At 39.0% G+C, this 21378-nt stretch overlaps 1 protein-coding gene across 1 annotated transcript in view; it reads right to left on the bottom strand.

Moving 5' to 3' along the window:
- Nucleotides 1-1223: 1223 nt before the first annotated feature.
- Nucleotides 1224-21378, bottom strand: part of LOC134965869 (uncharacterized) — an 81015-nt gene continuing 60860 nt past the window's right edge. Inside the window, exons 26-32 of the mRNA XM_063942255.1 lie at nt 21260-21280; nt 20483-20503; nt 17846-17866; nt 16949-16969; nt 5414-5428; nt 5054-5104; nt 1224-1611 (exon numbers count right to left, since the gene is read on the bottom strand). Of these exons, the coding sequence (XP_063798325.1) occupies nt 1433-1611; nt 5054-5104; nt 5414-5428; nt 16949-16969; nt 17846-17866; nt 20483-20503; nt 21260-21280 (329 nt within the window). The 3' untranslated portion in view covers nt 1224-1432. The remainder of the gene's footprint in view (nt 1612-5053; nt 5105-5413; nt 5429-16948; nt 16970-17845; nt 17867-20482; nt 20504-21259; nt 21281-21378) is intronic.

The following is a 21378-nucleotide window of genomic DNA, read 5'->3' as shown; positions in this document are numbered from 1 at the left end:
ATGACCCCCAATATTGGGGCTTATCTGAGCTCCCAGAGGCCCTGATACCACCTCACCTTAATGTTTCTTAGCATTCTTTCTATAACGTAAGCTTTCATGGGTAGGGGTGTCTAGTGTCCATACTCTCTCCATCCTTTTTGTACATCCTGTCATGTGTTATGCCGATTATTATTTTTTGCCATGCAGGTTGGTTTTATTCTGTTTGGCTGCAGATCTTTTCTGTATGTAGGTTTATTAAAGCTTAGAGAGAGATACAGTAAGGTGGATAAAGTTAAGGTACCAATCAGTTAGGAACTGTTGGTTCATACTTTATCTCTCTCTAATGTATCTCTCTCCAAGCTTTGATACATATCTCCACCGTAATTAAATTGCAGTCACGCACTCTCAATTACAGTCAGACTGTTTCCCTGAGTGCCATTTCTGTATTCCTCTGTATTGTGCTGCAAATCTGTAATTAAAAGTACATTTTAATGATCATAATCATCATTATTATCATTATCATCATCATAGACTGCACTTCTCTAAAAAGTGACATACAGTGTTCATCTCTATAAGTGAGTGCAGAGATTGTACTTACAGCAGATTTCACAGTTGCTATTCATATTATAGACGCATCTTACTGCATCCATTATCTGACATACAAACAGCAACAACTCAACTCCCTGCGCTGGTCATAGGAATCAACAGATCCCTCTTTTGCAAACAGTAACAAGTGAGCAGGTATTAAACTACCCATGTGTGTACCTAGAGATGGTAACCAATGTTTTAGGCATAAACTAAGAGCCTAACTCAGACCTGATCGTAGCAGCAAATTTGTTAGCAGATGGGCAAAACCATGTGTACTGCAGGGGAGGGCAGATGTAACATGTGCAGAGAGAGTTAGATATGGGTGCGTTATATTGTTTTTGTGCAGGGTAAACACTGTCTGCTTTATTTTTACACTGCAATTTAGATTTCAGTTTTAACAAACCCCACCCAAATCTAACTCTCTCGGCACATGTTACATCTGCCCCCCCCCCCCCCCCCCCCACCCACCCCCCATGCAGTACACATTGTTTTGCCCATCTGCTATCAAATTTGCAGCTACGACCTGGTCTGGGAGTTGGTAAGGCATAAGGCACATTTAAATTATTGACACATTGTTGTAAGTTACGTTTTTTTATCGATTTGATTGTTTTGAACTTTTTGCATTTAGCACATAAAAAGAAAAGAAAGGAATCAGATTATTTTATAGCGGTTTATTGATCTTGACACACAGGATCTGAGGGCGTGAGTTGAATATTGAATTTTCTTTTTCCATTTTTAAATGATTTTGTAATGGTTATTTGATAAATCATAGTGCATCAGTGATCATTTTTTATTTTTCAAAAATTTCATATAAATCATTAGTGGTGCCACCTATAAGTATTGCACTTGTATGCCATGATGAAAATCAGCACTGACTGGGCAGAACACAATGTCCAGAGCTGCCAGATTCAAAAATGTATGGGTCTTGGCAAAAACATCCCTGGTTACAGCTGCAGTTCTTTGCGTCATGCGTTTTATAATTCTCACAATTAACCGGACAGGAACAATCATCCCAAACGTGATGCAGAAAGAAGCAATTCTTGTCTGTTAATAATAATGGGGAAAAAAAATAGTTTAAATATAAATCTAGTTGTATACAGTATGTGAATCTCTATCATAATCTTTCTGAAATCATGACAGAAAGCTTTCCTATTTAGTCGCAAATTCTATTTAAAATTGCAATTAAGTGCCAGTGACTGGTTGCAGCAGTTTAGGGATGAACTTGATGAAACAACAGTGCTACAATGTAACATTCATAATTTCCCCACGTTCTTGTGGGGTTATATAAGGATGAAGATGTACTACCAAATGATAAGCTTAGACGAGGGAAAAATTTAAATATGCATTGCATTGCTAAGTACATTGTACAAAGAAAAGAAGCAAGGCCAATGTCAGTGTTAATGAAGTAAAGAAATGTACAGAGCATCCAGAAAGTATTCACAGTACTTCACATTTTTCACATTTTGGTATGTTACAGCCTTATTCCAAACTGGAATCAATTATTTTTTTCCCTCCAAATTCTACACACAATACCCCATAACGACAATGTGGAAAAAGTTTTTCTGAGATTTTTGCAGATTTATAGAAAAACAAAAAACTAAGAAATCACATGTACATAAGTATTCACAGCCTTTGCTCAATACTTTGTTGATGCACCTTTGGCAGCAATTGCAGCCTCAAGTCTTTTTGAATATAATGCTACAAGCTTGGCACACCTATCTTTGGGCAGTTTTGCCCATTCCTCTTTACAGCACCTCTCAAGCTCCATCAGGTCGGATGGGAAGCGACGGTGCACAGCCATTTTCAGATCTCCCCAGAGATGTTCAATCGGATTCAAGTCTTGGCTCTGGCTGTGCCACTCAAGGACAATCAAAGAGTTGTCCTGAACCCACTCCTTTGATATCTTGTGTGTGTGCTTAGGGTTGTTCTGCTGAAAGATGAATCTGAGGTCAAGAGTGCTCTGAAGCAGGTTTTCATCCAGGATGTCTCTGTACATTGCTGCATTTATCTTTCCCGCTATCCTGACTAGTCTTTCAGTTCCTAGCGCTGAAAAACATCCACACAGCATGATGCTGCCACCACCATGCTTCACTGTAGGGATGGTATTGGCCTGGTGATGAGCGGTGCCTGGTTTCCTCCAAACATGATGCCTACCATTCACACCAAAGAGTTCAATCTTTGTCTCATCAGACCAGATAATTTTGTTTCCCATGGTCTGAGAGTCCTTCAGGTGCATTTTGGCAAACTCCAGGTGGGCTGCCATGTGCTTTTTACTAAGGAGTGGCTTCTGTCTGGCCACTCTACCATGCAGGCCTGATTGGTGGATTGCTGCAGATATAAATGTGCTTCTGGAAGGTTCTCCTTTATCCACAAAGGAATGCTGTAGCTCTGACAGAGTGACCATTGGGTTCTTGGTCAGCTCCCTGACTAGGGCCCTTCTCCCCCGATCGCTCAGTTTAGACAGGCGGTCAGCTCTAGGAAGAGTTCTGATGGTTCCAAACTTCTTCCATTTACGGATGATGGAGGCCACTGTGCTCATTGGGACCTTCAAAGCAGAAGATATTTTTCTGTACCCTTCCCCAGATTTGTGCCTCAAGACAATCCTGTCTCTGAGGTCTACAGACAATTCCTTTGACTTCATGCTTGGTTTGTGCTCAGACATGCACTATCAAGTGTGGGACCTTATATAGACAAGTTTGTGCCTTTCCAAATCATGTCCAATCAACTGAATTTACCACAGGTGGACTCCAATTAAGCTGTAGGAACATCTCAAGGATGATCAGTGGAAACAGGATGCACCTGAGCTCAATTTTGAGCTTCATGGCAAAGGCTGTGAATACTTATGTACATGTGATTTCTTAGTTTTTTATTTTTAATAAATTTGCAAAAATCTTTTTTCACGTCATCATTATGGGGTATTGTGTGTAGAATTTGGAGGTAAAAAATGGATTTATTAAATTTTTGAATAAGGTTGTAACATAACAAAATGGGGAAAAAGTAAAGCGCTGTGAATTTTTTCTGGAAGCACTGTATTACAAATGTATCTTCTTCCTCATCTACCTTTAACAAGTTCTAAAGTTTCAAGCAGCCATGATGCAGATAAAGCAATGAGGCTTCTGCAGTAGATGCAGCTGATATTCTCTGATGAACACAAGAAAACATTTCTAGCCCCACTAACCACATCTGAGAAGCAAAACTTTGTAATCCTGCCAAAAACCACAAAAAATTATACTGAAGTGTAATTTGCTGTAGAGTAAGTGACATTTTAATGATGGTTAGTACTAAGCAGAAGAAAGTTCCAAATCCAATCAATAAATAACCATCATTATTTATAAAGACCAGTCATCACTGCAAACTCAAAATCATCACTTTAGAATTTGTTTCAGAGTGATAACTGGATAGCTGAAGGACAGCCCTGGCCATCAATGATATTTTACACAAAAGCAACAGTCTTTTGCAATGAAAAAAAAATCTTTTCAATGCAGATCTTCAACTATTTCTCAGATTTTATATGGATTATTAGCACCAGATATACAGTTTGTATTAATGCATGCTGCTAGTGACGTTAGATACTTTTGCAGGTAGATTAACCTGTGTTGGCTGGTTAAGCTGGTTAGATATCAACATCATGGAATCCAAAAGTCTTCTAAAATAATGATTAATATAGAAAGGAATAAAACACACATTTAAGTTTGCCAAGGTTTGTCAGTCAACAGCCCATAGGTGGGTGGCTTGATATATTTACTGAAGAATACATAGAAAATAGTGGATAACCACTCTGATTCCTGGCACTAATAACATAGGGGGTAATTCCAAGTTGATCGCAGCAGGAATTTTTTTTAGCAATTGGGCAAAACCATGTGCACTGCACGGGAGGCAGATTTAACATGTGCAGAGAGAGTTAGATTTGGGTGGGGTGTGTTCAATCTGCAATCTAAATTGCAGTGTAAATATAAAGCAGACAGTGTTTACCCTGCACAGAAACAAAATAACCCACCCAAATCTAACTCTCTCTGCACATGTTATATCTGTCTCCCCTGCAGTGCACATGGTTTTGCCCAACTGCTAACAAAAATCCTACTGCAATCAACTTGGAATTACCCCCATAATTATTAACATAAGAATAAAGACATCGTAGCTGCAAGTAATTTTAGGTCTGCTTAGGACCCAAAAATAACAAAAACATAGAAAACACAATAATTACTGCTTTTGGCGATCTGTTTCTTTTTTTAAAGTAATATCTATAGTAATATTCCTTATATTTCTGCTTTCTTTTAGTAAACAGGAGGCTTGTAAATATCATTTAAAAATTACACTATTTTTTAACCAATTATTGTGGCTTCTGGTTGCAAAACAGACAAAATAGTAATCCCCTTAAGTAATTATTTTCATTGATACAAAACCACCAAGTACTGTATATATGATATTGCAGTATGACAGACCATTATATATGAGCTAAACGAGGTGCATGTTGTAGAATTTTTACCTGACTGGTCTGGTCCTTCAATGTTAAAAAAGTCTTCCAGGTCAGGTATTTCTATAGGAAAGATAAATATACAACATGTCATGTAATTGTATTAGTCCAAACAAACCATACAACCATTTTTTACAATATAACTTAAGTATTGCTGAAGATAAGTAATAATAAAAACATAGTACTGTTAAATTGGCTGCTCACAGCTGATCACACACATCAAGCGCTGGAATTTCCACCTCTTTATCATACACAGCAACCATTTACTATACAGTATGTGTTCATTTTGTCCACAAAGAAAACACTCGCACTATAGAATATATCTCAAGAGATTATCAGAGAAACTATGACAAATAATTGTTTTTACTGTACCTATTTCAGGTATGTCTGAAAGACAAAATATAAAATGCCATGTTATTTTTTTATGTCTATAGAAACCATAAAAATATATATTCACAATGTACGTGTTGCAGAAAATGAGTAATAAGAACTGTTTTAGTGTTGCTAAGAATGTAGCACTTAGGTTGCAGCATTAAGTTCATGACTATCCACCTCAGCCAGATCTATGTCCAGTTTAGCCACAAACAATATAGACTACTATATATCTTCTGTACATCTTATAAATGAGAGCGTGTTTGTTTGTCTAATTGCAATAAATTCCAAAACCACTGAACCAATTGCAATGCAGTCTTCACTATTATCTAGGTAATTTTCCAAGGCAGTTTTCAGGCTATCACCACAATTAGCCATCAGGGGGCTGTGGGTAGGATACACACACACACACACACACACACACACATACACACATACACACACACATAAGAAAAGGTATGTTATAATGACAGGAAGACCACTAACACGATTGGACAAACTAGATCCCATGGCCGTGCATTATGTCCCAATGACCATACACATCCAAGTGTAACCACAAAACTGAACATCTGACTGTCATAAAAAAACTCATCATAATCTCACAATTGTACAACACCACATAATTTACAGAGACACCACTCACAGAAAAGAAGCACATTGCTGCCTCATTGACAGCAGCACATCCCGCCTCACTGACAGCAGAACATCCTGCCTCACTGACAGCCGCACATCCCTGCCTCACTGACAAGAGCACATCCCCGCCTCACTGACAACAGCACATCCCTACCTCACTGACAGCAGCACATCCCTGCCTCACTGATAGCAGCACATCTCCGCCTCACTGACAGCAGCACATTGCACCTCACTGACAGCATCACATATCTGCCTCACTGACAGCAGCACATCCCCGCCTCACTGACAACAGCACATCCCTTCCTCACTGACAGCAGCACATCCCTGCCTCACTGACAAGAGCACATTCCTACCTCACTGACAACAGCACATCCCTGCCTCACTGACAACAGCACATCCCTGCCTCACTGACAACAGCACATCCCTGCCTCACTGACAACAGCACATCACTGCCTTACTGACAGCAGCATATCCCCGCCTCACTGACAACAGCACATCCCTGCCTCACTGACAGCAGCACATCCCAGCATCACTGACTGGAAATAACACAAGACACAATGCTGCCTGATTTAAAAATGTATGAGTCTCTGTGTCATGTATTTTATCATTCTGACAATTAACTGGACTACAGTATGTGGAATTAAGAATAAGAGCTGGAATACCAACCACGGCATCCCAATTGTCAGAAAGGCAAGTACAATTACCTCCACCCCTGTCACCCAAACCCTAACATACCCTCCACATAGCCTAAACCTAACCTTTCCCTCCCCACAGGCTAACCTAGACCCTCCCCAGTGGTGCCTAACCTCCCCCTCCCCACAGCCCAAACCTAATCTCCCCACCAAAGCCTAAACCTAACTCTTCCTGGGGGGTGCCTAAATCTAACCTCCTCTCCCTGCAGCCTAAACCAAACCCCCCCAAGGCCGAAGCCTAACCCTAGCCCTCCCCCACAGCCTAAGCCTAACCCCCCCTGTAGCTCACCTTTTGTGCGGCATGGTGTCAGTTCATTCAGCATCCCGGATGATGTGGATACCGATGCCGGAATCCTAATACTATTCGGAATGCTGACACAGGTGTACCAGTACTCTGACTGCCGGGATCCCAATAGCCGAAATCCTGACTGGATCCCCTGCTGTCAATGTATTCTGCCCTGCTGGTGGTCCTGGTTTCTGGGCTGCAACAACCACTGCCCTGAAGGAAAGTGATAAGCATTGTGTTGTCTGTTCTCCATTGGGTAATATCAGGGGGACTGGGCCATTTTGGACAGGAAATTCAGTAAAGCCTGTGACTTTGCCACAGTCTTATAATGGAGCGGCATCCACTTTGGTTGAGGACATTCAGGGCAACCCTTTGACTGCCATTTTTGATGTGCGATATAGGTGCATGTTGATTCTGTTGCTCAGAGGCTCCTCCTACTACTGTCATTTCTTCATCTAACTTTCTTATGCCAGTTCATTTTAATAACACATTTTTCTGTTTCTAGTGGTGTTGGTAATACGGGTGATAGGCCATTCCTGCCTTTGGGTTTCCTCTTCTGCAGCTCAGCCTGTGCCTCTATCGCTGCCTGTCAACAGTGTTAAGTCCATAGTTTATCCCCCTATGGTTGATATGTTTTGTGTTTCTCTTCCTAGTTTGCATGTGCTTCCATGGTCTTCTGCACTTAGGAAGGAAGTCAATTTGTATGGAATTTGACCAGGGTACAGCAAGATGATTGGGTTCAGTCAGGGAACATCAAGAGCAGGGGAGCATTCCTCTAGTTGGGATTTGGGAGGGGATCTAGGTTTTCCAGCACTAATTTTTTAGCACTAACAACAGCAGTATGTCTTCACCTGTATACTATAGGACTGTAATGCTAACATGCTTCTTGCACAGCATTTACAGCAAAAAGAAAAACTGCTAAAAAATAATTTTATTTCAGTTAGTAAAGTTAATTGGGAATGTTATATTGTCCGTTACATTGCAGTTCCGGCTGTTTGCATGCCCAGGTAAAGGACAAAATGTGGGCATGTCAATGATAATGGATGACACAAATGTTCTGGAAGAGGCCAAATTGGCAGTAGTCATAGAGAGATGGCTTATTGCAGCATAAACCACCTGTATGGGGGGCGGGTGGTATTTTACTATGTACAGTAGAACCTCTTGAATACATGAAATTAATCAAATACATGTACATGATCCATTGTACAATATGGTCATAAAATCTAAAGGAGTTATTTAGAGGCAGTATGATGAATAATTTATGGAAAAGCAAGATGGTTAGTCAGTTATTAATTTTTGAAATCAAGAACTGTATGTAGTGGTTTGTGCAGAGTTGTCCCAATAGAAGAAAAGGTTTGTGCAATCCCATTTGGTTAGAGGGTCTCTGGGACAGGCAAGTCTAGGAAGCATTTCTTTGACATGGGGCAAGTGGCAATGGCATCGGGTACCTAATGTGTACTTCTTGTCATTTTTATTACTCCTGTAGAATTATGCAGAGTCAGTCACACAGTTAAAGGATGAAACTGGTGTTCTTGTTAATAATGATCCAATTTGGTCTAATTCCATATGCATATGAATAGTTTGGCTACATGTATAGTTTGATACATGTAGCCATCTGTGTCAGTGTCAGCTCATGCCTATTACCAGTGAGTATCCACACACTGAAGATAGCCATGAGCTACACTGACATGATCATTCAAACTATTCCATGTGGAAATGGAATTAGACCAACCTGGATCAATATTAACAAGAACATTCTTATTATAAGTAAGTTTCAACATATAATGAAAAGGGCTGTGACCCATGAAATGCATAATTTTTCAATAAACCTGGACTCATGTTCAAACATAACTTCTGCTAAATTACTGTACATAAATGTATTACATTCACCTTCCCTCTCCTACAAGCCCTTCGTTGGCTTCCCTTTCCATTCAGAATCCAATTCAAACTTCTCACATTCACTTACAAAGCCCTCACCCAGTCCTCTCTCATTTAAATTTCTGACCTTTTCTCTCTCTACACTCCCATCCGTCCTTGTCGCTCCGCTAATGCACGCCTCCTCTCCTGCCTACTGATTACTTCCTCCCACTCCTACCTTCAAGATTTCTCACATGCTGCTTCCTTTCTCTGGAATTCTCTACCTCTCCCCGTCAGACTCTCTACCTCTCTACAGAACTTCAAATGAGCTCTGAAGACCCACTTCTTTACCAAACCCAACCTAATCTCATCCTAACCCTCTGTTCCATGCTTACTGTCTACCCCATCTGTGTCACCCCTATCTGTTTTCCCCTCCCCTTTAGAATGTAAGGTCTCAGAGCAGGGTCCTCAACCCTCATGAGCTTATCCTTCTCTTACTTAAACCATCTTCAACGGCACCAAATCCTGCAGTTTTCTGCCAACCTGATACTTATGTCAGTGTCGTCTGCTGATGCAGTTATGTTTATTTCCCCTGTACTTGTCCTATATTGTCTTTAACTGTAAGTGACTATTTTTCTGTATTGAGTATTTGTTTATGTATTCTGTAATTGGGTGATGGGGATCCCTTGTGGCGCCATATAAATAAAGGATAATAATAATAATAATAATAATAATTATAATAATGTGGTTACTGGATTATCCTAAATCTCTCAAGGGCTGCAAACCTCATCAGTAACCTCTTCATTGTTTGAGGCTAATATTAGTTTCAAAGCAACCCATGTTCCTGTGGATTACAATAGGATTAATACTTTGTTGCATTTTGATTGGGTATTTTTGTTTCATTTTGTATACATTTATGGATTGACCCAGCAAGGTTATCTTGTTGGCCCATTCATATATTTTTTTGCCTGAAATCCATTTTTTTGCTATAAAGGTGAGATGGGTAGTAGGTGGGAAAATGGGCATAAAAGGAATGTGTTGAAGGGTCTTGATTAGTTATTACTTTGTTGCACATTGCCACTGGTGTAGACCTTTTTTGGATTGCTTTTTTTAATCTCAGGGTGTTGACCTAAACTGGACTACTGGACTGGACTGGATAACCTAAACTAAAGACATAAAGGTGATTTTGAAAATCAAGTCAGACCTGTCTTACTTTAGGTCTCATTGACTGATGGTGTCTTTGGTTTGGTCAGATATTCTGACTCTGCAGTTATATAGAGGATCTCTTGATGGATTGGTTGCTGATAGTATGGAAAAAAAATAATATTACTGTGTACAGGTTTACACACTAATTAGGAGGCAGTGCATCCACTCTAGCACCCATTGCTGGAGTTGCAGGTGCAATAATATGGAAATGCTAGTTTTCGTCTTCCCCTTGTGTACTAGTGGGTGCTGGAATGTACAACCCATAGCTTCTTATTTTCTGCACCCATACATGCAGTATCACCATCAAGAGTTCCAGCCAGGCTACCATAGTCACACCATCATGTTCACCATCAACACTTGCACCTGCTTGTGGCAGTTGCTGTGTCTCCGTCCAACCGTGGCCTTTCTGGTAGCAGGTATGCACCTGAGAATGCAGCCCACTTGTAGTGAAATGCCTGTAAAACTCCCATTACATGCCCACATGGAAGATTTTTTGTGCTTCCTTTAGTCCACCTCTAAGACACCACCCAGAAATTCCCATCACTTTGCCTCACCATTTTTAAAGCCCTCGCATCTGTATACAACAGCACATTTGTGCATACACAGAGGGTAACGCATGTGTTGCAGAGAATTCCAGAAGAATTTGTGCATGTGCAGTAGAAAAACTAATCACTCAACTGTACAAACTTTGTCATTGCCTGGGGTTTGCATATATCTCTAAATCAGGAAAGTACAGTGGTGCAATAACCTTTGTTGAAAACGGAGTTTCTACAATTCCACGTCATCGCCTCACATGGTTCACATTAAAGTTTCTGGATTGGTTGGTTTTTTTTTGGGGGGGGGGGGTTTCCAGAAAAAAAGGTTTTACTTCTTGAATAAGCAAAAATGGTTTTCATGGTCCTGGTGCTGGTGAGTTGAACCTTGCTTAGGGGTGAAAGAATTGCTACTTGTGGGCACATGTTACTAAATTTGTTTAGTGTTTAAATAGTTACGGTTGGATATACAGTTGATTATGATATGGAAAAAAAAAAAAATTTTATTATATTTCCTAAAATATTTTCTATAATATTGCGATATTATTATTTCCCATAAATTCAGACTTCTAGAATTCCTGGGCAAAAGAATTCATATTGATCATTTCTACTATACATAACAACAGTCAACAAGGTTTCTGGAACATACTGTATATGAAAACTGTCCTTTACTAGTAACTTTTATGTGCTGATTCAGAATATGACACTAAAAAATGTCATGTCACATTTTGTAGATATAAGCAAATATATCTTAAAATAACACTTTAAAATGCTTAGAAATTTGTGAAAGTGTCTGGAATCAAACTACAGATGTGTCTGTGTTTGTAGTTGTTGCATTCACAGCAAACAGCCCCTTTCAATTGTACTACAATAGGTCCCATGAAACTCTGCTAGCACCAAGCTTTTTTTTTTCATATATTTTTACCCAAAAATGTTTCATATTTTTATTTGCATTGTGATGCACTAAGATGCAAAATAAGACTGTGCTGATTCATTTGATATGTGACACTTGTATACCTGTGTGCAACTGAGTCTCTGAAACTTTATACACATTGATATGATGGATCAGCCACCTTTTTTCAATGTCAAGTTCCATTGTTCTTCATACTGTATACAGACTTATTCACAAACAGATATAAAAGTATCAGTGTAACAAAACCAGCACCTGTGTTTCTGCAACAAGCCACTTTAGATACCAACCAATAGAAGGTTATAAAAATAATTAGCATTCTCAGCAACAACAAACTGTGACACTATAATTGGTTCTCCTATAGTACTGTTGTATTGAGATAAAGTGCTGAGCCACAATAATCAACAGTATTTTTCATACATAAATAAAATTACAAGTAAACATTTACTTTGTGATAAAGTGTGAAGCAATTGTAAAATAGTTGTATTTTGCAGCGCTAGGAGATTCTAAGGAGGAAAGATCAATGACACACTTAGAAGTAAATGTAACAATACTTAGGGCCATTTGCAATTGCGGTCGAATTGCCGCAAATGTCTAAAAACGGGGCATTTTCGACACAAAAAAATGATTTGACAATACAATACAGTACTTTTCGACAAAAAAAACGGTCGTTTAAAATTCGACTTTTTGCTGTTCGACAGTTGTCAAATTCAACATGTCTGCAATGGTAAAAATGTGGCTTTTCGACAAAAGTATATTCAATTGAAGAATGTCGATTCAACAACAGTGCTTTTCAACAGTAATTTCGTCAACGGAATCTAATAAAAAAATGTAAAAACGTGTTTTTTTGTGTTTTTTTTATTGCTAATAGCATATCTATTTATATTAGAAGGGATTATCTACTTGGGTTTGTCTATTAGGAGCCACAAGTATTATTTAATATATTTTTTAAAAGAATATTTTTTTTTTTTACTGACTAAAATAATATGGAGAGATCAGAGCATGTTTTTCAGTGGGAAGGGGTGGGAATGGGTTAAAAATCAAGAAAAAAAATGCGTGGGGTCCCCCCTCCTAAGCATAACCAGGTTCTGGTTGTAAAAATATGTGAAAAAAATTGACAGGGGTTCCCCCGTATTTGAAAAACCAGCATCGGGCTCTGCGTCCGGTCCTGGTGCAAAAAATATGGGGGACAAAAGACGTAGGGGTCCCCCGTTTTTTTCAAACCAGCCCTGGGCTCCACTAGCTGGAGAGATAATGCCACAGCTGGGGGGCACATTTATACCGGTCCCTGCAGCCGTGGCTTTAAATCCCCAACTAGTCACCCCTGGCCAGGGTACCCTGAAGGAGTGGGGACCACTTAAATCAAGGGGTCCCCCCCTCCAGCCACCCAAGGGCCAGGGGTGAAGCCCGAGGATGTCCCCCCCATCCAAGGGCAGCGGATGGGACGCTGATAGCCAAGTGAAAAAATAAAGAATATTGTTATTTGTAGCAGAACTACAAGTCCCAGCAAGCCTCCCCGCAAGCTGGTACTTGGAGAACCACAAGTACCAGCATGCGGGGGGAAACAAGCCTACTGGTACCTGTAGTTCTACTGCACAAAAAATACCCAAAAAAAAACAGTACACACACACTGTGAAAGTAAAACACACACACATACTTACCTATGTTGACACACCGACTCCTCTTCACCAGTAGAATCCACGAGTTACCTGTAAGTAAAATTATACTCACCAAAATCCTGAGTAGATTTGTCCTGTTTGTAATCCACGTACTTGGCAAAATAATAAAACGCAAAACCCGATCCACGCACTGAAAGGGGTCCCATATTTACACATGGGACCCCTTTCCCCGAATTCCGGGACACCCCGTAACTCCTATCACAGAGGGTCCCTTCAGCCAATCAGGGAGCGCCACGTCGTGGCACTCTCCTGATTGGCTGTGCGCATCTGAGCTATCAGACGGCGCACAGCACTATGCTGCTTCATTATCTTCAATGGTGGTAACTTTGCGGTCAGCGGCTGACCGCAAGTAACCTCACCGCTGACCACCATTGAAGTTAATGGAGCGGCTGTGCGATGTGCCATCTGACAGCTCAGACGCGCGCAGCCAATCAGGAGAGTGCCACGACATGGCGCTCCCTGATTGGCTGAAGGGACCCTCTGTGACAGGAGTCACGGGGGGTCTCAGCATTCGGGGAAAGGGGTCCCATGTGTAAACATGGGACCCCTTTCAGTGCGTGGTCCGGGTAATGCGGTTTGTTTTTTTGCCAAGTACGTGGATTACAAAAAAGAAGACGAGAGATGCTACACTGGATTTTGTTGAGTATAATTTTATTTTCAGGTAGCCCATGGATTCATCTTGGAGACGTGGGCAGAGCCAGCGTGTGAACATAGGTAAGTATGTGTGTGTCGGCATGTATGTAATAAAGTTTTACTTTCACGGTGTGCGTGTACTGTTTTTATTTGGGTATTTCAAGTACCAGCTTGCGGGGGAGGCTTGCTGGGACTTCTAGTTCTGCTGCAAAAAACAATATTCTTTTATTTGACACAAGGCTATCAGCCCCCCATCCGCAGCCCTTGGATGGGGGCAACAACCTCGGGCTTCACCCCTGCCCTTGGGTGGCTAGAGGGGGGACCCCTTGATTTAAGGGGTCCCCACTCCTCCATGGTACCCCGGCCAGGGGTGACTAGTTGGGGATTTAATGCCACGGCTGCAGGGACCGATATAAAAGTGTCCCCCGGCTGTGGCATTATCTCTCCAGCTAGTGGAGCCGGGTGCTGGTGTTAAAAATACGGGGGACCCCTACATCTCTTGTCCCCCGTATTTTTTTCACCAGGACCGGACGCAGAGCCCGGTGCTGGTTCTAAAAATACAGGGGATCCCCTGTCAATTTTTTCCCGTATTTTTAAAACCAGGACTGGCTCAAAAAGCCCGAGGCTGGTTATGCTTAGGAGGGGGGAACCAACGCAATTTTTTTCAGGGTTGTTTAACCATTTTTGTGCCGTCCAAAAAGTCAAATCCAGGACGAACACTATCCGTCAATTGGTCCGTTTTTCGACAGCTGGACAGTCGAATCCGTTTTTTATTAAATATGTCGAATTCGGGTGCCGGCGGGAGGGTAAGTGACTGTCGAATCGTGTCGAATTTAAAAACGGCCATTGCATATACCCCCAAGAGTACAGTGTGACATGAAACTCCAAACATGCTTATCTTCAGGGAGATATTTACAAAAATTATATACTCTTATGTATCAAGTTCCTGACCCATATTACACTTTGATTTCGTTTGCATCTCAAAAAGACCATTTAAAGAAATCAAAGGCCCAAATGTATAAACCTATGATTGGTGGGCAATGGCATGTTTTGGACAATATACCAACTTGATTTACAGTGAAAATTATTTTTAATGCCCATATTTAAATTGGCTGGTTGCAGAAATGCAGACACATGTTTCACCAGTTATGCTTTTTCAAGGCATCGTCTGGATTGGTTTGATGCATTGAAAAAGCATAATTTGTGAAATGTGCATATGTGTTTCTGCAACAGGCCACTTCAGATACTGTTTCTACTTAAAATTATTTCAAGCTTATTAGCACTCTCAGTAACAACAAACTGAAACTGTGATCATTTCAATTATAGAAGAGTAACTCTGCAAAACAGTGTATTGAGATAAAGCGCTGAACTGCTAGCAGTCACTGTAGTCCTAGTACATATAAAAGGCAGGCAAATACCACTGACTCATTACAAAATATCCTAAATCTTAAGGACTAGGAACTTGAAATTTGGACAGTAGCTTGCTTTTGTGACATGAGCATCCACTAAGAAGGGATTTTTCAAATTTCCACCTACAAAGGAGTTAAAAGGGGTGAGATGATAATTGGGAATTACCCACTCACAGAGGACATTTAAGACAGCCCAACCAGCTGGGGTTATAAAGAATACATGGTGTCAGTGATACCAAGTCACAGAGGGGGCGAGGACACAATGATTTATTCCTGTGGCAGTTGCAGAGCACTCCATTATTCAAATAGGGGTGCCACATCAACTGCCACCCCTAAACACTGTCAAACATCACTGGGTGTGGTTTCCCTATTTGAATAATGGACTGCTCTGCAACTGCCACTGGCAAGGAAGTCCAGCCTTATGTTTAGGAGATATTGTGATGAATCAGTGGTATTTGCCTTATATATATATATATATATATATATTGATTATAGATATAGGTACTTAACAAACCTTTTTTCAGTCAGGAGAGGATAGTGTCTCAATTATCAGAGGTTAACCTGTCACGTGAACTAAACATTGCTAAACCTCTCAGAAAGCAATAGGAGGAAAAGAGAGCTAGATATTTTGACTCTTAAATGCATTAAAGGAAAGCATGATAGTAAGCAACTGATTATCTGCCTTGTAAAGGGAACTGACAGCTCTCCAAGTGACCTTAAGTGTTGTGCAAAAAAATATTTCCTTTTTTACCTTAAAGGAGGAGCCCCAAGGAGAGCAAGAAGCTAAGCAAGTAGACCTAGTGCCCTTTGGAATAGAGTCAGCCTATCCCTGCAAACCTTACATATTTAACATACAGTGGGCGGAGCTTGAACTGTCATCCCAGCATTTACAGCACTGAGCAAGGCAGCATCAGAGGTGGAACGGGGCAGAGAAGGAGGCGGATTATTCTCCTCAGTGCCAGCCTTTTGACAGCATCAATCCGGGAAAGGCCCTCCCGGAGGCGTGGCCTGACAAAGATTGGCAGCGGTGGGTGGAGAATGTCCTGTTGTATGTCTAGCTGCTGATCTTCTGTGATAAACTAACCAGTTATCTTTAGGTATATCCCGTTGTGCAGGCCGTTTCATGGAGGGGCACTTTAATGCTACCTGTTCTCAACAACATCCTACCACAATTGAGCCTATTTTAGAAGCAGTATTATATTTGCTAAAATACCAGCGCTTTTTATCTCTTTGGGATTATGCTTAAAATTCCTTAGCGAAGCATGGGAATTCAGCTAGTATATAAATAAAATGACAAACATTTACTTTGTGATAATAGTGGAGCAATTGTAAAAGAGTAGGAGGGATTTGCAGCACTAGGATGCCAAGTTGAAGGAATGTATGTTTGTAGGCCCTCAAATTAGACTACTTTTAAAATACAAAAACTTTGAATATAAACTTAATGCTGCAGAATTAGCTGCAAGGAAATTCTGTACATCTGTGGTTGGTAGATTTTTAGAACATTAAAAAGCAGAAAACTATAAACAGCTGATAACTAAATTACTGAATTACTACAAAAAGTTAGGATACAATATGTCAATTAAGATACATTTTTTAAATTAATCATCATCTTCTTTCTGGACAATTATTTCTGGACAATTAACTCACGACCTGTGAGTTAATAAAAAAATAATAATTTACTTTGATATTGTACTTACCTATTTTGTGCTTTGGTGGATCTATGGAAAAAAGAACAAAATGATTACATTCATATTTAAATAATTTAAATATAGTCACTGAACATTATGAGTATGGTGTGACATGAATGTAAGACAATACTCCAAACTTGCTTATCTTCATGGAGATTTTTACAAAAATGATATACTCCTATGTATCAAGTTCCTGACCCATACTATACTTTGATTTCATTTGCATCTTTAAAAAGTCAATGACCCAAATGTATAAACCTGTGATTTGTGGACAATGGTACTATTTTGGAAATACAGCCACTAGATTTAAAGTCAAAATTATTTTTAATGGCAGTATCTAAATAGGCTGGTTGCAGAGATACAGGTACATGTTTCACCAGTTTTGCTTTTTCAAGCCATCATCTGGATTGGTTTGATGCCTTGAAAAAGCATAACTGGTGAAATGTGCATATGTGTTTTTGTAACAGGCCACTTTAGATACTGTGCCTACTGAAAATTATTTAAAGCTACCTACAGTAGGTTATAAAAAGAATTAGCATTCTCAGTAACCATAACCTGTGAAGCTTAGATCTGTTCAATTATAGCAGAGTAACTCTTCAAAACACAGTGTATTGAGTTAAAGTGCTGAACCACAATTATACACTGTAGTCCAAATACATAAAAAATGACAAACATTTACTTTGTGATAATTGTGGAGCAATTGTAAAACTGTAGGAGAGATTTGCAGCACTAAGATATAAAAAGTACAAGTGACTAGTGAATTAAAATGATTAAAAGATGAATATAAAAAAATTCAAACTTTTTGAATAAACTGTATTTGACTTTAAAAACAAGTAGAATGCAACCATAACAAAATATTCAACTAATAGAAAAAAAAAACCGAATTTACTTTGATATTGTACTTACATTTTTTGTCCTTTTGTGGATCTAAGGAAGAAAGAACAAAATTGTTACATTCATATCTAAATATTTTAAATATTGTCACTGAACATTTTGAGTACAGTATGACATAAATGTAAGACTATACTCCAAAGTTGCTTATCTTCAGGTAAAAACATAGAAACATAGAATTTTACAGCAGATAAGAACCACTTGGCCCATCTAGTCGGCCCCTTTTTATATACTTTAGGTAATCACAACCCTTTTTGAACCTTATTTCTTTGTAAGGATATTCATATGCCTATACCAAGCATGTTTAAATTGCTCTACAGTCTTAGCTTCTAACACCTCTGATGGGAGGCTATTCCACTTATACACTACCCTTTCTGTGAAGTAATTTTTCCTTAAATTTCCCCTGAACCTGCCTCCCTCCAGTGTCAGTGTATGTCCTCGAGTTCTAATACTTCTCTTCCTTTGAAGAATGTTTCCCTCCTGAACTTTGTTAAAACATTTGGTATATTTGAAAGTGTCTATCATGTCCCCCCTTTCCCTTCTCTCCTCCAAACTATACATGTAAAGATCTTTTAGCCTTTCCGAGTAAGTTTTGTGATGTAGGCCATGCACCATTTTAGTTGCCCTTCTTTGTACACTCTCTAATGTGTTTATATCATTCTGGAGATATGGTCTCCAGAACTGGACACAGTATTCCTGATGAGGCCATGCCAATTACATATACAGTGGCATTATTACTTCTTTTTTCCTGCTACTGATTCCTTTCCCTATGCAACCAAGCATCTGACTTGCCTTTCTCATTGCTTTGTTGCATTGCTTTCCTGCCTTTAAGTCACTTGAAATAGTAACTCCTAAATCCCCTTCCTCCTCAGTAGTTTCTATTATAGTACCCTTGATACTATATTTAGCCTTTGGGTTTTTGAGACCCAAGTGCATGATTTTGCATTTTTTAGCATTAAACTGTAGTTGGCACGTTCTTGACCATTTTTCAAGCCTAACTAGGTCATGCCTGATTTGTTTTACCCCTCCTGGTGTGTCTACCCTGTTGCATATCTTCGTATCATCTGCAAAAATGCATACTTTCCCTTCAATACCATTTACAATGTCACCAACAAAGATATTAAAAAGAGCTGGTCTGAGTACAGATCCCTAGGGTACTCCACTGGTAACATTTCCCTCCTTAGATTGCACTCTATTTACTACAACTGTCTGTTTCCTATCCTGCAACCAGGTTCTTATCCATTTAACTGTTTTATAATCAAACCCATGCTTTCAAGTTTATTTAGCAGTCTGCGATGTGGGACAGTGGCAAATGCCTTACTAAAGTCTAGAAATGCTACATCTACAGCTGCTCCTTGATCTATTATTTTCATCACAGAGTCAAAAAAGTCAATAAGATTTGTTTGGCATGATCTCCCACCAGTAAATCCATTCTGTTTTGGATCCTGTCAATTGTTTGATTTAAGATATTCCACAACTCTTTCTTTTAATAGTTTTTCCATTACTTTCCCTACTACTGATATAAGGCTTACTGGTCTGTAGTTACTTGATTCTTCCTTGCTACCACTTTTGTACAGTGGAACTACATTCACTCTTTTCCAATCCTCTGGAATGGCACATGTATTTAGTGACTGGTTAAATAATTAACTGTTAATGGTGCCACCAGCACATCTTTTAGCTCTTTTAGTATCCTTGGGTGTATCCCATCTGGCCACATTTATTAATTCACTTTTAGTTTTGAAAGTTCTGTTAGCACCTTGTCCTCTGTTAATGTACTTTTCATCTACCTTATTTTTATGAATGTCCTTGCAACTTAACTGTGTTCCCTTCCCTTCTCTTTCTGTAGTAAATACTGAGCAACAATAATTATTTAGGTGATCTGCTATTGCCTTGTCTCCCTCCACCAAATTCTCACTCTCTGTCTTATTATTCCTCTATTTGATTTTCTCCTTTAATTTATATACTTAAAAAAAAAGTTTTGCCCCCTTTATCTACTGACTGGGCCATTTTCTCCTCAGCTTCTGCCTTTGCATGCTGATCACTTTCTAAGCATTCTTCCATCTGTCAAGATACACCTCTTTGTCACTATTATTTTGAGTCTGTTTATATTTCCTTAAAGCCATCTTTTTTGCTTTCAGGTAGATTTTTACAAACATTATATACTTCTATGTATCACGTTCTTGACCCATACTATACTTCGAATTCCTTTGCATCTTTAAAAGACCATTTAAAGAAGTCAAAGGCCCAAATGTATAAACCTGTGATTGGTGGACAATGGTATTATTTTTGCTATATAGCAACCAGATTTAAAGTCAATGCCAATGGAGTGATTTCAAGATGAAGCAATGTATGGATATAGGCCCTAAAACTAGACATTTTTTTAAAATACATAAACTTTGAAGATAAACTTAATGCTGCAGAATTAGCTGCAAGGTACTCCTTCACATTTGTGCTTGGTGGATTTTTAGGACAGTAAAAAGCAGAACACTATAAAGAGCTGATAGCTAAATTACTGAATAACTACAAAAAGTTAGGATGCCATATGCCATTGAAGACACATTATGACATCCAACCTCAATTTTTTTTTAAATAATTTGGAACCTGTGAGTTAATAGAAAAAAAAAATCAAATTTACTTTGATATTGTACTAACCTTTTTTGTCCTTTGGTGGATCTATGGAAAAAAGAACAAAATGATTATATTCATATCTAAATATTTTAAATCTAGTCACTAAACATTATGAGTACAGTATGACATGAATGTAAGAAAATACTCCAAACTTGCTTATCTTCATTGTATTTTGGCAATATACCCACTAGATTTAAAGTCAAAATTATGTTTAATGCCGGTATCTTAATTAACAGGATGCAGAAATGCCGACACATGATTCACCAGTTATGGTTTTTCAAGGCATCATCTGGTTTTGTTTAAAGCCTTGAAAAAGCATAACTGGTGAAATGTGTATATGAGTTTCTGCAACAGGCCACTTTAGATGCTGTGCCTACTTAAAATTATTTAATGCTTCCTACAATAGATTATAAAAAAAAAATTGAATTCTCAGCAACAACAAACTGCGACACTATGATCAGTTCAGTTGTAGCATATTAACTCTTCAAAACACAGTGTGTTGAGATAAAGTGCTGAACCACAATCATCCACTGTAGTCCTAATAGAGAAATGAAATAACAGACATGTACTTTGTGATAATTGCAAAGCAATTGTAAAACAGTAGAAGGGATTTGCAGCACTAGGATATTATACGAAGCACAAGTTACTAGTGGATTAAAGTTATTAAAACATGAGTTTGAAAAAAACCTAACATTTTGAACATACAGTTTTGTACTTGACTTTAAAATCATGTAGAATATGGCCATAACAAAATATTCCAATAATAGAAAATAAACTAATTTTCTTTGATATTGTACTTACCTTTTTGGTCCTTAGGTGGCTCTATTGAAGAAAGAAAGAACAAAAATATTACATTCATATCTAATCTTTAAATATAGTCTCTGAACATTATGAGTATAACATGAATGTAAGATAATACT

Source organism: Pseudophryne corroboree, chromosome 10 (genome assembly GCF_028390025.1).
Source record: "Pseudophryne corroboree isolate aPseCor3 chromosome 10, aPseCor3.hap2, whole genome shotgun sequence".
NCBI classification, from domain to species: domain Eukaryota; kingdom Metazoa; phylum Chordata; class Amphibia; order Anura; family Myobatrachidae; genus Pseudophryne; species Pseudophryne corroboree.
The sequence above is the reverse complement of the archived record's forward strand: the minus strand, read 5'-3'. Positions and strand labels throughout refer to the sequence as shown.